At 37.3% G+C, this 15,826-nt stretch overlaps 1 protein-coding gene across 2 annotated transcripts in view; it reads left to right on the top strand.

Annotated features, from left to right (window-relative positions):
* The window catches only part of BLMH (bleomycin hydrolase), a 62,364-nt gene extending 46,771 nt beyond the window's left edge, over nucleotides 1–15,593 (top strand). For both annotated transcript variants that reach the window (XM_077165418.1, XM_077165417.1), the window contains exon 12: nucleotides 14,594–15,593. In XM_077165418.1, coding sequence (XP_077021533.1) covers nucleotides 14,594–14,745 — 152 coding nt within the window. In that variant the 3' untranslated portion in view covers nucleotides 14,746–15,593. The remainder of the gene's footprint in view (nucleotides 1–14,593) is intronic.
* Nucleotides 15,594–15,826: the final 233 nt, after the last annotated feature.

The following is a 15,826-nucleotide window of genomic DNA, read 5'->3' as shown; positions in this document are numbered from 1 at the left end:
TTTGAAAGGATGTATGGACTCTAGAAAAGCCATGTTTTAATCAAAATCCTGTTTCATAAAGGCAGAATAATCCCTATTCAATACTGTATGTTTGAAACTGTCTCTGGGATCTGCTGTGAAACACAACAGCTCAGTTTTCATATATAAACAAATCAAGTGCTGTTCCTCATCAGATAGTTATATGCCCTCTTCTGTGATTTCTGTAATTGTTCTGTGATTACAGGGAGGCTTAGTAAATTAGCTATTATGAATTAAAGTACAACATATTTTTAAGTAGTTGATTTCGTATAAGATGACTTTCATTTTAATACCAATAAACTTTAAGGTCATATAGAAAAGGGTTTAAACATTAACAAAACTAGCAGAAACATTTTTTTAATGCAACTCACAATTTGGTTGTATCTGTATAGTAAGTGGTAGTTAAGAAATGGATGTTTGTCTTAAAGTTTGAAGGATTTGATTATTTGTAACATATTTAAAAACATAAGATACTGGGTTAAATTGTTTTTCTGTTGCTTCAGATGACCCTCTAGAGCGTCTCTTTCGTTTCTGGTCTAATTCTGGTCCCTGTAATTGGGTTTGTTATCATATAGTTTAGAGGCTAGGAAGAAGACTAAACTTATGGGTTTGTTTAGACCAACCTGGATCCATTGGCTTGCTTTTTTGGGGGGTATTTTTCCATCTATAACAGTCACTGAATTTTGTAGATAATAATGATATCCACTTAAGGGACGATAAACACTTATAAAGCCAAGAAATGCTCTGTGTTTTGTGTAGTGTGAGTTATTTTCTTTATTATCCTGAACCTAAATATGTACGCTTAAAGAGTATCATGGGGGCGGGCCATGGTGGCTCAGCAGGCAGAGTTCTTACCTGCCATGCCGGAGACCCAGGTTTGATTCCCGGTGCCTGCCCATGCAAAAAAAAAAAAAAAAGAAGAGGAACATGGACCACTTTGCTATTTTTCCCCATCTAGCTGTACCTCTTTATTCCTGCTTAATCAAAATATTGCTTCTGCTGACTTAACTCATTCCATTATTATGTTGAAAGAACTGAGTTCTTGATCCCCTGTGATCTGCGTGTAATTCTTCCTAGTGTGATCTACAGCTATCTACAAAAGTTTAAACTAACTTTTTCTGTTGCTTTTAAATAAGTGAAATGGCAGGTATTATATAAAGCAGAACATTTTAGTAGAGAGCCAAAAGATAAGAACTTAAACTGGAGTGGCTATAGGGAGTAGCTCATTCAAAGCCAAAATAAATTATGGTAATGTTCTTTCTGACTTAATAGGAAGGAAGGAAAGAAAACATGATCTAATTTAATTGGCACTCTTGGCCTGACCTTAGGAGAGTATGTAGTGTGTTGTTATGTTGGCAGTGTTTGTTTACCCTAGCAGAGCCCTCCTGTCTGTCATCCCTGAAGGGTGGAGGAGGGTGACAATTGGCTGGCATGTCTGAGTGAATCAAACCTCTCAGGGCCTCTTAGAGTTTGTAGCTTTCTTGGGAGACATGACAGCCCTAACAGTATGCTGGGACTTTGTTTCTGTAGATAACATTGTTACATTGTTAAAGTTTGTTACTATTCTCTTTGGATTTCCTGCCTATTAAGATTGATAGTCTCAGTAAAAGCAATGTTGAAAGACAAGCTAGAGGTAAACAGAGCAGATACCTGGGCAGGCTGCCCTTGCCCACTGCCTCATCCTGGCTTTGTTCTCCCATATGGTCAAGTTCATAGCTTTTTACTGAGAACCCAGAGACAAAGTAAATCAAATAACTTGACTGTCACAAAATGGACAAAAGTTCCTTTAACCTTAGGACACATAAAATAAATTAATTCTTGTTTTGCTGCACCAGTTGGCTTCATGTTGGTGAGTTCTAGTATTTATAATCAGCTAGACTGACAAACTGGATGTGTATCTATCATACACACCAACATGGCTTAGTTTTCTCCCCTGCTTCTTGAGGTACTTGGCTGTATGTTTTGTATCTCATTTATGGGTCATATCAGAAATGGATTATACAGTTGGATGAGGGAATAAATCTTGGGACTTACTACATTGTCTTTCATTTTGAGAAGTTGATAGGCTTGTTACAGTAAAATATTTAAGAATTTAAAACAAGGGAAATAACTTTTGATTCTTCTCATTCTTAATCAGAAATTTTTCATCTTTAAGCCAAATTGACCTATAAGTCATCTAGCTAATAAATTATAGAGCCAGAATTATAATCCAGATAGTCTGACATTAAACCTCTTCTTTTTGCCACTGTACTGTGACTCCTCCCAACTTCTCTGTTCTAGTAGCAGTTAGTCCACTCACAGAAATAACAGGACAATTCATGGTCTTTGGTAACCAGAAACAAGCAGCTGAGAGGACATAAAACTATAAAGGATCTGGAGACATCATATAACAACATTTTTGATAGTCAATAAATAAAGTTCTTGATTGGTTTCTCAGTTTTATTATGGAATTTTGCTTCTTTATGATTGGTTTACTTAGTCATGAAATTTTATTTCAGTTCTAAAACCTGAGAACCGAGCTCTGGACATGGAATTATCATAGCATAATTCTTAATGCTTCTTTAGTCTGGTTTCTCAATATGCTCAGTAACAGTTTTTAAGTGAGGATAGGGAGAATATTGTTTTCTAATTCAGCAGTGTTCATGGAAAGAAACTTCTTTATCTTTTAAAAAATGTGAGGTACACATAGCATAAAAATAATTTTAATTGTTAAGTTTATAGTTCTGTGATATTTAGTCCATTGACAATGTTGTGTAGCCGTCATCACTATCTATATTCAGAATATTTTCATCATCCCAGATAGAGACGTGTACCCATTAAGCAATAACTCCCCATCCTCCCTTTCCTATAGCCCTGGTAAACACTATTCTGCTTTCTGTGTTTTATGTTCTTTAGGTTTTAAAAACTGTCTCTCCTAGTTTTCATTTTGAACCAAAATAGTTTTTCATCTTCAAATTGCTTTTTTCTCTTTCAAATATACGAAAATTTGAAATTGTTTTTAACTCTTGTTTTTTATCTTTACTTATAAATGAATCTGTCTGTTCCTGATTTCATTTTAATAAAATGTCTAGACTTCCCACTAAAAGGGAACCTCTTGGTGGTCTCAGTTAGAGACTTGTCATATTAGAAATTAATCTGAAAGTAAATTTATATGAGCAACTCAGATTATATCTAGACCTCTGCTTTCTAAAAACCAAGATTGTGTCCATTTATTGCCTTACCAGCCATACCACCATGTGGGATGGAGATAATCAAAGGAATAAAGCTCATCATATCCTTCATGTAATGGTATATTGTAGAACTAGGTGAGTTGTAGAGGCAGTCAATACCTTTTTTTGGGGGGGTACATAGTCCGGGAATTGAACCCGGGACTCCCTTATGGAAGGCGAGCATTCTACTGCTGAACCACCCATGCACCCAATTAATACCATTTTTTGCGTGAGGAAAAGGAGATTTATTGAGAGGATTGACTTATTGGCCAACTTAGTCATGGCCAATAATCTTAGTCATGGCATTTAACCTTTTCTGAGTCTCTGTTTCCTCATCTTAAAAGAGGGTTAATAATGGTACCTACCTCATAGGGTTATTGTGAAATCATTGCCTGGCAGAATAATAAGTTCTTCAAAATACTACCTATCATTGTTACTATAGACCATGAGGGTGAGAGAACAAGTAGATAAGGCTGTGTAATCCTCCCTTCTAGAGGATGGCTGTCTGCTTTGCCCCCTGGTTCCACCTTCAACTCTCTAAGAATTCAGGATGACCGTTGTGCTATATCATCAGTTTATTAAATGGATGACCCTTAATATGGCTTAGTTTTGTGAGAGAAGGCACTGGAAATGAATAAACCTAGTGCTGAGGAAAAACCATTAACAGTAATATCAACTCACATTTATTGATGGGATGCAGGAAACCTTGTACAGGCCATGGTGGAATGAATATGTCTGATATTCAGACGAATTTATACTTACTCACCAGGGACACAAGAGGGGAATGAGAAAAGGTCTGTGATGTGACAGAAATGGCATCCATGGTGTGTTCCTCAAACTATAATGTATAGGATAAGAAGACCAAGAAATATAAGAGAAAGCATGATTTCTCCAAGACAGCAGATGATAGAATAATATCATCTATTATGATATTAGGGAAGCACCCTGTTCAGTGGGGAGCACCCTGTTCCATGGGGAGACAATGAGGACAGTGTTGAAGCCAAGATTAAGAAAGTGGGTGAGGGATAGAAAAAGAACCACAGAAACCAGGGGACTGGACAATATCTGCAAGAATATGGTGGTATAAATAATGGTACAGTAGAGCAGTTGGAAAATGAGTCCAGGGGAAAGGCTTTTAGCTTGTTCTTTGAGGTGGTTTTATAATCTTCAGGAGGGATAGAGGTGGAAGCCCAACAGTCGTATTATCCACATAAGCAACATTTCAATGTTTAATTCCTTTAAATGCTAAGTACAGAGTCGGGGAGGGAGGAGGAATTGAAACTAGAACAATTGAGGCTGTAATCTTATTCTATATGATGTTCATAATCTGTTGTAAAAACAAATACAAGATAACAATAAAAAAGAAATTTAAAAAAAAAGCAAACAAAAAAACAAATGCAAGGATAAGTGCAAAGAATTATACACCACAACCAAGTGGGGTTGATACCAGGAAGGCAAGGGTAGTTCAACACAAGAAAATCAATCAGTGTCATATAACACAGTAACAAATTGAAAGGAAAAAATCACATGATCATCTCAATTGATGCTGAAAAAGCATTCAACAAATTTCAACATCCTCTTCTGATAAAAACACTTTAAAGGGTAGGAATCAAAGATAACTTCCTCAATATGATAAAGGGCATATATGAAAAAACCCATAGCCAGCATGCTACTCATTGGTGAGAGACTGAAAGCCTTCCCCCTAAGATTGGGAATAAGATATGAAATTGGGACACTTATGCTCTGCTGGTGGGAATGTATAATGGTACAGCCACTATGGAAGACAGTTCGGTGGTTCTTTAGAAAACTAAGTATTGAGTTGCCCTATGACCTGGCAATACCCTTACTCAGTATACACCCAGAAGAACTGAAAACAGTGACAAAAACAGACATTTGCACACCGATGTTCATAGAAACATTATTCACAATTGCCAAAAGATGAAAATAATCCACGAGCTCATCAACATGAGTGGAGAAACAAAATGTGGTATATACATAGATAGAATATCATGCAGAAGAAGACAAAATGATGTCTTGAAACATATGACGAAATAGATGAGACTTGCAGACACAAGTGAAAATGCCAGACACAAAAGGATAGATACTGTATGATTTCACTTCTATGGCCTTGGTAAAGGTAAACTCAGAGACATATAATACAGAATATAGGGGACCTAGAGATAACATGAAACTATAGATGAATGAACAGTTAGCTAATGAACTTAAATGTAAGGGAATGGATAGACGTGAAGGCAGTTCGTTAATGGGTCTATAAGTATTATTGCCATATTGAAGGTGAACATGATTGAAAGGGATTATACAGAGCCAAGTATCCCACAAATTAACACTATAAATGTAAATAAGTTCTTGCATGAATCACTTCAAAGGTTTGAATCTTGTACAGAGAGTTTATATATTGGGGTATAGGGAGAAAACTATTGCATGATTTGGACTATGTTTAACAGGAAAACATCAACAGTACAGCAATACCAGGAGTAAAATCATTGGGATTGGGGGGAGAATAAGAGTTAAGGGGAGGTTCGGATTTTCTGTTTGGTGAGGGTGTGTTTATCAGTTATTTTTCTCCTGGGAACAATGAAAATTGTCTAAAGTTGAGAGTGTTGATGATTATACCACTAAGTGAGGATAATGTGAGACATAGACTGTTGACTTTGGACATTTTACATGATGCCCAGTGAATGGAGGTGGCTGAAGGATGCACTAATTGAGAAGTAGAATGGCAAACTGTGGTGCATGCATATGATAGAATATTGTGCTGCAACAAAAGGAGCGAAGTCGTGAGGCATACAATGTTGTAAATGAACCTGTGGGATATTATGTAATGCAAAATAAGCTAGAAACAAAAGAGCAAGTATTGTATCGTCTCATTTAGAAAATATAAGAAAATTGGGGCCTACATTGTAAGCTCCCATAGCAGTCACATTTAGTCTGGAGCTAAAAGTTATTTCTAGATTTTCAGACGCTGTGCTATATGTGTATAACCTGATATTTCCCTGGAACTTTGGGTACCTGTATATCATGTAAGGCTCAGTATAGGAGTTCTGATGGTCAGCATTGCCACATACCTCTGAAGGAAATTGAAAAAGAGATCAGGTTTCAATTAGAGATCAAAACAAAGCTGATCGTTGGGAATAAGGTAAATCAGAATACAGGGGTAAGGAGGACATTGTCTATACTTTAGAACTTTACCTACTTGATGAGACCAAAGGAAGAAAAGTTTATTTTGTCTGAAACCAAATTTTCTGTAGCACACAATCTAATTCAACCTGTTTAGATAGATAATTTAAACAACCCAAACACAGGGAGCCCAAGAATATGAATAACAGCTTGTAGTTTCATAATATAATGCCCAGATACATCCCAGAGTATGTTGAACAGATAATTAAAAAGTATTTGCAAAGTCCGTTGAGGTATGGGAGAAAAAATATGAAACTATTAAATTTTACTACCAGGGAAACCCCTGATGCTGTCTTAAACATTAGGGACTCTCAAGTCAGTAGGCCAAGTGCTTAATCTTGAGGCTTGCTTTTGTAAAGTTTATTTATGTAGCAGAGAAGCTAAGCCTACCTATAGTTATGCCTAAGACTTGCTTCTAGAGGACCTCTTTTGTTGCTCACATGAAGCCTCTCTCTAAGCCCAACTCTGCAAGTAAAATCATTACCCTCCCCCCTACGTGGGACACAACATCCAGGGGTGAAAGTCTCCCTGGCAACATGGGATATGACTCCCAGGGATGAGCCTGGCCCTGGTTTCCTGACCAAAAGGGGGAAAATAATTGTAATAAATAAGGTATCAGTGGCTGAAAGAGTTCACATAGAATCGAGAGGCTACTCTGATGGCTACTCTTATACAAGCTTCAGCTAGATATAGCTGTTTATCATGGTTTGCCAAACCCCAATCAGAACTGTTCCTTTCAACCCTAAAGAACACCTAGGGCTTTATCTGAGATTCTACAAAGGTTCCATGAACTAGGATCACTTTTCAGAAACCTATAACCACCAGATGGGTTCCTAGGCCAGATATGTCCTGAAACCCATAGTGGCCAACCTCTCCAGAACATCAGCTAATTCCATCCCTTTATCCCATATTATTATCAACAGCCCTTTCTAACATGAAAAAAGTTAGAATGGGCATAGCCCAAATACCCCTAAAAATTGAGAGAAAGGTCAAGGGAGAAGGTGGAGTTATAACAGAGAAGATAGGATTTAACACATGAACATCACTGCTGAATCATATTGATATTTCTTTTAGTCTCCAGTGTCTTGTAGCAGAAGGGGAAACCTAAAATTATGGAACTGTAACCCATACCAAACTCTGAAGTCTGTTCTATAACTGATTGTTGCAGTATGCTGTGAAATTTACTGTTGTGTGTGTGTGTGTATATAATGTTATTTTTCACATTAAAAAATAAGTGTAAAATATAAACTTCAAGGGAGATGGTGAGGGCTCCTTAGGAATCCTTCCATGGTGAGTGGATTTTTAGGAAGACTGGCTCTCAGCAGGTGGTACATGCTTTGGACAGGCCAAGAAATAATGTGGCTTGGCATCCTTGGAGCTTTTTGAGGAATGGTCAAAAAGAGGCTTTGCCTGAACCAAATAGTGATAGTTTTGGGGTCAGAGGAAAGTCTTTGAGTTTCAGGGGAAAAACACCTTTGGATGACACCCAAATTTGTGCTTTTTCTAACTGGCAATGACAGAGATCCTGGCAGAAATGAGTGTGCCTTCAGGCATGCCTGCAGAGTGCTCACTGGTCCAGGGAAAGGGGAAATCAGACTGGGGTTTCGCCATTGCTCCTCAGCCCAGAGAATAACAAGCGGCTTCGGTTTTTTAGTAGAGGCTTCTTCTTCAGGAACTGTACACTTCTGCTGACCATACTTTGTTGTGATTTGGTGGCTTTTAAAAAGTACAACCCACAAACCAAAACAATCCTCTCCCTACCGTATTTTCCATTCTGCATTTTCTGGTGTATTTAACTAGAGAGGTGGTACCTTCTCTAGCCTTTGTTTCTGAAAGACGCCACAAGAAAGATCAGCCACAGAGTGTTCCTTCTTTGATCAGCAAAGGTTCATGAACATGAATGTGTCCTTAGCACATGGTTGGATTTTTATGTTTATTCTGGAGGAAAAAGAAGCCTTCTCTCAGATCATTATCTAAATGTCAGGCTTACAAACAGCTGTTTTGATTTCCTTCCTCTGGCTCTTTTAAACATCCCTCCCATCTCCTGTTCTCCATTCTTCTAAATACATGCACTTGAAACACATGGCATCTCTTTCTTTGATTTTGAAGGCATAAAATACCTTATAAATGGACCTTATAAAAACTGGGTACATGCCTGTTGACTGATGAGATGTGTGAGCAGGTGGAGTTGATTCTAAGCTGGATTAACTGCTTTGTCGCTTGCATGAGCCATAACTGTCTACCATGTCTCTGCCCCAGGGTGCTCCATTCAAAGAAGCTGAACTATGGAAGTGACTCTAAATTTGAAGTTAAAATGACCTGGGTTTAAGCTGGGCTTTCACTTACTGGCTGTGTGGCTTTAAACAACCTATACCAACCCTGCCTGCCTCATAGGGGTGTTGTGAGGATTAAAATCAAAACCACGGTAGTGTATATAAAAGTGCATTGTGAAGTGTAAGAGCAGTTTTTTAATGATTTGCTTTGTTTTGTTTTATTTTCTAAAGTGTAATTCTTTTAATAGATAATAAAAAATTTTATCATTCCAAGATCAAAATATAAAAAGGTTATATAGAGAGGAAACTGTTTCAGTCTGTGTCACAATCCACTCTGTTCCCCTCCTCCTTTTTCAGGTGACTATTTCTGTTTGTCTCCGTTGTATCTTTCCAGTGTTTTTTTAGGGCAAACATATATAGAGAGAGGTAAATAGATATTATTTTCCCTTTTTCAAACACCATACATAGCACATCCTATCTCCTGCTCTGCACCTTGCTCCCACTTCACTAAACGACTTGTCATAGAGGAATTTTCACATCAGCACATGTCCACATCAGTACAGCTTCATATCTTTCATTGGCTGGATACACCATAGTTTATTTTAACCAGTGCCCTAATAATGGAACTTGGGTTGTTTACAATCTTTTGCTATTTACAAACAATATTATACTGACAATATATGTACAATGATTAGAAGAGTGCCTGGCACATAGTAAGTGCTGTGTAAGTGCTAACTATTATCATACAAAAATACATATTTTAGGTATGCAAATATAGTGTATCTGTAGGATGAGGTCCCAGAAATGGCACTGTTTTCCTTCCTTGAAACCTTTTTTCAACCTTAAGCAATGCCATTGAATGAAAAGGATAAATGACATTATGACATTGTAATTTTTCCAGCTCTTGCCAAATTACATTCCAAGGGAGGTGTATCATTTTGCACATTTGCAACATACTCTGTACAAATTTAAGGTATTAGGCATATGTTACCTATGGTGTTTGAAATAGGGAAAATAATGGGTACCTTAAAAAGTGGTTGACAGTCTCTACTTAAGTATCGATTGAAATTGTTTCTGATCAAAGATAAGGACTAGACTGTGTAATGGCCTAAGTGGGGTTTTCATTAAGATAATGTTTCTGATATCTCCTTATCACTGTTTTTTGTTATTATCAGTTTTTCATTATAGTAGCAGAAAAATGTTGTTAAGCATAATGCCAGTTAAAAATTATAAAGGAATATAGATTGGACTTTATAAAAATTTAAAAAATTAGTAAGTTAGAAAACATCACAAACTATATTAAAAGGCAAAGTACATAATAGGGAAATGTTTTCAGCCAATCTAAGTATATAGTACACTATTATTGATAAAAATTACTGATGAAATTGGGCAAACACTGCAATTAAAAATGGGCAGGTTACTAAAGAAAACTGTAAATAGCCAAACACATTATAAAATAAAACGGTTCAAATTGAACCCCAAAAGAAACTTTGTAATTATATATTATGAGTAATAATGAGGACATAAGGAAATTACTAAATAAATATATAATTATTTAATTATGAATAGGAACATGTACAGAAATTTAGTTACAGAAATGTTTATCACAGTGTTGTTGCTAAACATGAAGAAATAATCCAGATTCCAACAATAGGAGATGGTTAAATATATTTTGGTTTAGTCATGCATATTCAGCTCTAAAAACTATGGAGTATGCAGATATATATTTTTTATCAATATGGAAAAGATTAATTGAAAAAGTAGCATATATAATGTCTCTCATTTTTTTTTAATATATAGAATCTTCATATAGAAATTTTACCTAAGGATTTCCATGAAATCATAACAGCATTTATCCCAAGGTGTGGAATTGCAAGCAGTTTTAAAATTTGCACTTTTCTTTTTTCTTTTTTGCTTTTCCGTGCTTCTAAAATTTTCTATACCATATATATATTAATTATTTGGGTAATTTTTAAGGAGTCAAAAAAGCAATATAACTTTTCTGAAGTTTGGGTGGGTTAAAAAAATCACCCTATCTAATGGTGTGAAACTATCATTTTGCTATTTCTTGTCATTTTTTTCCCTTGTGTCCTTATATTTACCATAGTTATTATACGGTATATACCATTTTTATGCATTTTACTTTTTTCACTTAAATATTTTTCCATGTTTCTATAGAGTCTTCCTAATTTCATTTTAAATACCTAATTAACGTTCTATTAGGTAGTTTCTCGCTATTTATTAGAGACAAAGGCCAGTGTGATTTTTGCTTTCCTTTTTTGAGAACCTTCCTTCAATCTTAAATTATCACTATCAGGGATAGATTGGAGTGACCTAATGTGGCCTCAGTACCTGGCTTCCTTGGGTCCCTGTTCCCAGACAGATAGTTCCACAAGAGCAGAACAGACAGCTTGATTTTGTCAAGCCTTATTAAAAAATAGCAAAAAAGTAACCACAAATAGTTTGTCAGCAAGGTGAAATGCTTCATACAACAAAGATTACAAAAAACATAAAATATTTCTAACTCATAAATAAGAATATATTTGTCACCTTAAGCTAGTCTGAGAGGTTTAAGTTTTAGGTCCTTGGTAGGATTTCCATTCCCTTAAACTAACCCATTCAGAGCTATTCTGTTTCTGAGTAAATTTGGCCTAACCATAATAGAGTTGTTTCCACAATTCTCCTTTTACTGATGCTACCCTTTCTCTTACAAAATAGAGAAACATTGCCAGTTTCTTTAAGGGACTCTTAAAAAAGAATCTTAAGAAATTTTATTTCTTTCTCATTGCGTGTAAACAAAACATTAATGTTTAACCAAAATTTAATTTCACCTTAGTTCCTAAATCTGACTTTCTTTATCCATTTATCTGTTGCGTCCCTAAATGTAACCTTTAGATTCCTGGAACAGTTTTTTGTTTTATTTCGTTTTGTTTTCCTTGTTCCTCGGGCAGTGTCTTTTTCTAATGGCCATAGGACTTAAGGACTAGGAGCAGTGACTTTCCTTAGATCCAACAGCCACTTAATCCTGCCTGTGCAGATACTTTGCTCTCCCTTACATCGCACTCCCTCAGTTCCAGACACTGATCCTAATCTCAGTCAAATTCCAAAATACACAGTGTCAATAGTAACAGCAGCCACAAGTTTATTATCTACTCAGAGTGCAATTACTTGGCAGCCACCTAGACTGTGAGTTTTTTTGTGGGTCCCAGAGAACTCATATCCTGAAGAGGGAGACTAATCAAGTCAGGTCCTCTTGACAGAGGCTTTGAAAGGGTGGATTACAATTGATAGGAATTTTAATTTGTGAGGACTTAATCTGATCTCCTGCTTTTGGAACAAGATAGTGTAAATAAATTTATTGTCCATTTTCTCTGGGCATTCTTTGAAGATTCATTTGATTGTGTGGTGATAGTATTGTTATAAGGACAGAGAGTTTTATTACACGAAGCTGCCTCTAACTTTCACCTGCCTGACTGCCCAGAGATACACAGAAGGTTTATTCAGCCTGCATTATGATTATGGTAGTGAGAAGATGACTAATGGCTCAATAGTATAGTGTCTAGTAGTCTGTTTTTCTGTTTGCTGAAAGCTCCTTTTTGGGAAGGCAGACACTGAGTGTCTCAGAAAGTACCTACTCAGGAAGCACCTACTTATTAGCAAGAAATGGTTCTGGATGGCCCTTCAGCTGAAAAAGGTTTGGATACTAGAATTTAGTGACAATAGTGTAAGGTAATGGTAAGTGAGGGCCCGGCCCTGACTACCTCACACACGAAAGCCAGGGACTTTGGAGTATATAATCGAGACAGAAACCAGACACAGCACAGGCTACAAAATTTGTCTTTGCCCTCCTTCCCAATATCTCATATTGAGAAAGGGAGTGATCAAGAAACTGGTTCGTTGACGGAGAAGCAAGATATATTTCCTGACCCAACTTTAGTACTTTTTCAGTCTTTTTCTGTTGAGGGCAAACATGCTAGGTGAATTCTTAGACACCTCCTAGGTGAAAAGCAGTATCGGGCATGCATGACTTCGCTAAAGCAATTAATTGTGTTTTCAGATTAAATAATGTCCGCTGTTATACCATTTAAACTTAACAAAATTAGACCTACCACCATGTCATATTTTAATCATTTAAATCAGTCCGCCTCTTGTGTAGCAGTTCGCAGAGTGTGCTAGTCACTGGGACCCTTCTAGGGCATTTGTAAGGTCTTCCCTTTTCCAAAAACATAGCTGTGTGAGTCTGGATTTCCTTTATCTACTTCATCCAAAATAACATATTGTAACAAATTGGACATAGAACCAAATACAAGAATTGAGCTAGCTATCTTCTCTTCAAGAAGACAAACATTAAGGTGTAAACATTGTAAAAATGTGAAACATTGTCACTTTTCTAATGAATTTTTTAGAAAAGTTACATTTTTCTAAAAGTATATTATTTGTATTTATATTATTTTAAAAGTAAATTCATATTATAATTTTTTCCATTTTAATTTCCAAGATGGTAAATATTACAGCCAGAGAAATTTTAAGAGTGAGGGGGTTCCTGAGCCCAAAAAGTTTGAGAACCCTGCTCTAGAGAACCCTTTTGGATCTCCCTTTTCTTGGTCCTATATAGTGGAAGGCCATTTAGTATAGACCTAAATTTACATAAACAATTTTGGAGAAAAGTGGCTCTGGAACTTTCTGGCCCATGGCTTAAACCATAATAATACCTACATTCAAGGACTCTTGGAAGAATTAAATGTAATGACAATCTGAAGTGCTCTAATATATAGCAGGTGTCAAATACAGGAAGGTTTTTCCTCTTATTGTTAGTACCTCTGAGTCTCGGATATGTGTGTGCAGCAGTGCCCCTGACTAGATAGACAGCTTTTGTGTTCTGTATTATCTTCCTGGCCCAGTAACCCATTCTTATTTTAAATACATACCCTGTAATCCCTCACTTTGACTAGTTCTTTATATTAGCCATGGCTTAGATGAAGCAGTTTCTCCCTGTTTAAGTTTTTTGGGGAGTATTTTCTTAAAGGGGAGTTTGTGCTGTCCTAGTAGAACCTGAGATACAGATTAATCTTCCTAATGGGAAGAAGCAGGTTACTAGAATGGGTACCTGCTGACACCACACTTTTTCTCTCAGCTATGCTTTCAACCCAGGGAATTTGGATTAGTACATGTGCATCTCTGTACAGTCCTACCAGTAGAGAGGTCCACAGATCCTAGGGTCTTACTGGGACAGGCAGGTTGAGCAGCAGTCTGTCTGAGTTTTGCATGATGTTCATCATGGATTTTCTCCCAGGAGAGCATGAAGTGTGTAATCATTTAACTTACACAGTATCATCTAAAAAATAAATGGATACCTGGTGAAGGAATAATGAAAAGGCCCAATGAAGATTCCCCTAGAACCTTAGCTGATTGTTCTAGGAAATTACAGTAGAAAAGAGCCAGTTATGTTGAGAAGGTGGGTTGGGTGAGAATGGAGCCTTTCTGACCCTGGAGACTGATCACCTTGTGGCTGAATGAACAAGAAGCTTTTTCGTTGTGGCACGCATATCATCCATTCACCTTCAGTGGGGCTACCTGGGCACCAGAGCAGCACAGAATCTGGTGGTTGCCTTAGTCCAAAGCCTAGTTCTGAACCTCACCTGTATGACACAAGCACATCACTTAGTTATTCTGGGCCTCAGTTTTCTAGTTGGTAAAATTATAGCCATGTTTGTCCTATCTGCTTCATAGAATTGCTATTAAGACAGATTAGGTGAGATTATAAATGGAAAAAGCTGGAAAACAAAAACATGTACAAATACTAGGTTTGTAAAAGGTTTCATTATAGTGTAAATAGAGTTTCAGTTTTTTGCTCCTTGTTGTCTGAACTCATGAGGCTTCTGTTCTTCTTTCCAGGTTACCTATGTATGACAGATGAGTGGTTCTCTGAGTATGTCTACGAGGTGGTGGTGGACAGGAAACACGTTCCTGAAGAGGTGCTAGCGGTGTTAGAACAGGAACCCATTGTCCTGCCAGCCTGGGATCCCATGGGGTCCTTGGCTGCGTGATACGGCCTCCAGTTCTTTCCTCCTCCCATATGACCTGAAGTAGCTGCAAAGGAAAGATCCAGGGACTGAAGCCAAAGTTATGCAGAAGACTGTGTGTTCTCATAGAATACAGTCAGACTCTTGGTTTTCCAATCTCCTCCAGGAACCTCTTTGGGGAAAAAGTGCTTTGGGCTGAAACAAAATATTCTTAAAGGAACAGAAAAAGAAAAAGATCAGATCATACTTCCTACTCTCCTCATTACACTCTACCCTGCTCATCTCCAACAAGCTCAGGATCTCTTAGCATTTTAATCAAGTGTAATTGTTTGTCTTAACTCTGTCAAAAAGATTTGGTTCGGTGTCTGTATTTCAATAAGATGGGAGAAGATGAGCAACTGAGGTATAATATGGAGAAAAATGGACCTAACGCTCCTTGTTCCTAGAGTAGAGTGGAGCGGGGAGGAAATTACCCTAAGATTGGCGCTCTCAAAGCTGCATGCTTCTTACATGGCAGGCCTGGAATTGAATTTTTTCCAGGACAGTTTTATGTGCCTCTAATAGCACAAGTATGGGAGGTTGATCAAGTCTGATAGGATTCCTTCCCATTCTCCTGAACTGTGGTGGGGCACAGTTCTGTTTGAGTCAGGCTTCAACAGAGGCTTAGAGGAAGTTGGGTGAAAGAGCAACCAAAAACCTTATCGTGATCTGAATTATAAACATCAGGGGGAGCTCTAGCCAGATGATTTAACTTCAGCCTCTGGAATGCGGGGGTTGGGTAGGCAGGAAAAGGTGATATCCATTCTTTCTGTCAACTAGATGGTGCTGAGAAGCTTTTGAATAAACCACTTTGCTAAATGAGAATAAGTTGACTTATTTGATCTGTCTAAGAAGTGTTTATTTAGCTACAAAGGAAAGCAACCATGGTCTGTCTCACATTCTTCGAAGCAAGAAAAAAAAGAAAAACTAACAAGACGGCTCATGGCTACCCTGCTTCAGCTTCTCTCTCTGCAGGATGTATGCCCTTCCCAGCCTGCACCGGTCCCTACTGACTTCTGCCTCCTGCCTTCTGCCCAGGGCTCCAAGCACCGTGTTTAGGAGGACT

Source organism: Tamandua tetradactyla, chromosome 6 (assembly GCF_023851605.1).
Source record: "Tamandua tetradactyla isolate mTamTet1 chromosome 6, mTamTet1.pri, whole genome shotgun sequence".
Taxonomy (NCBI): Eukaryota; Metazoa; Chordata; class Mammalia; order Pilosa; family Myrmecophagidae; genus Tamandua; species Tamandua tetradactyla.
Note: the sequence above shows the minus strand (reverse complement) of the source record. Positions and strands in the feature narration are given on the sequence as shown.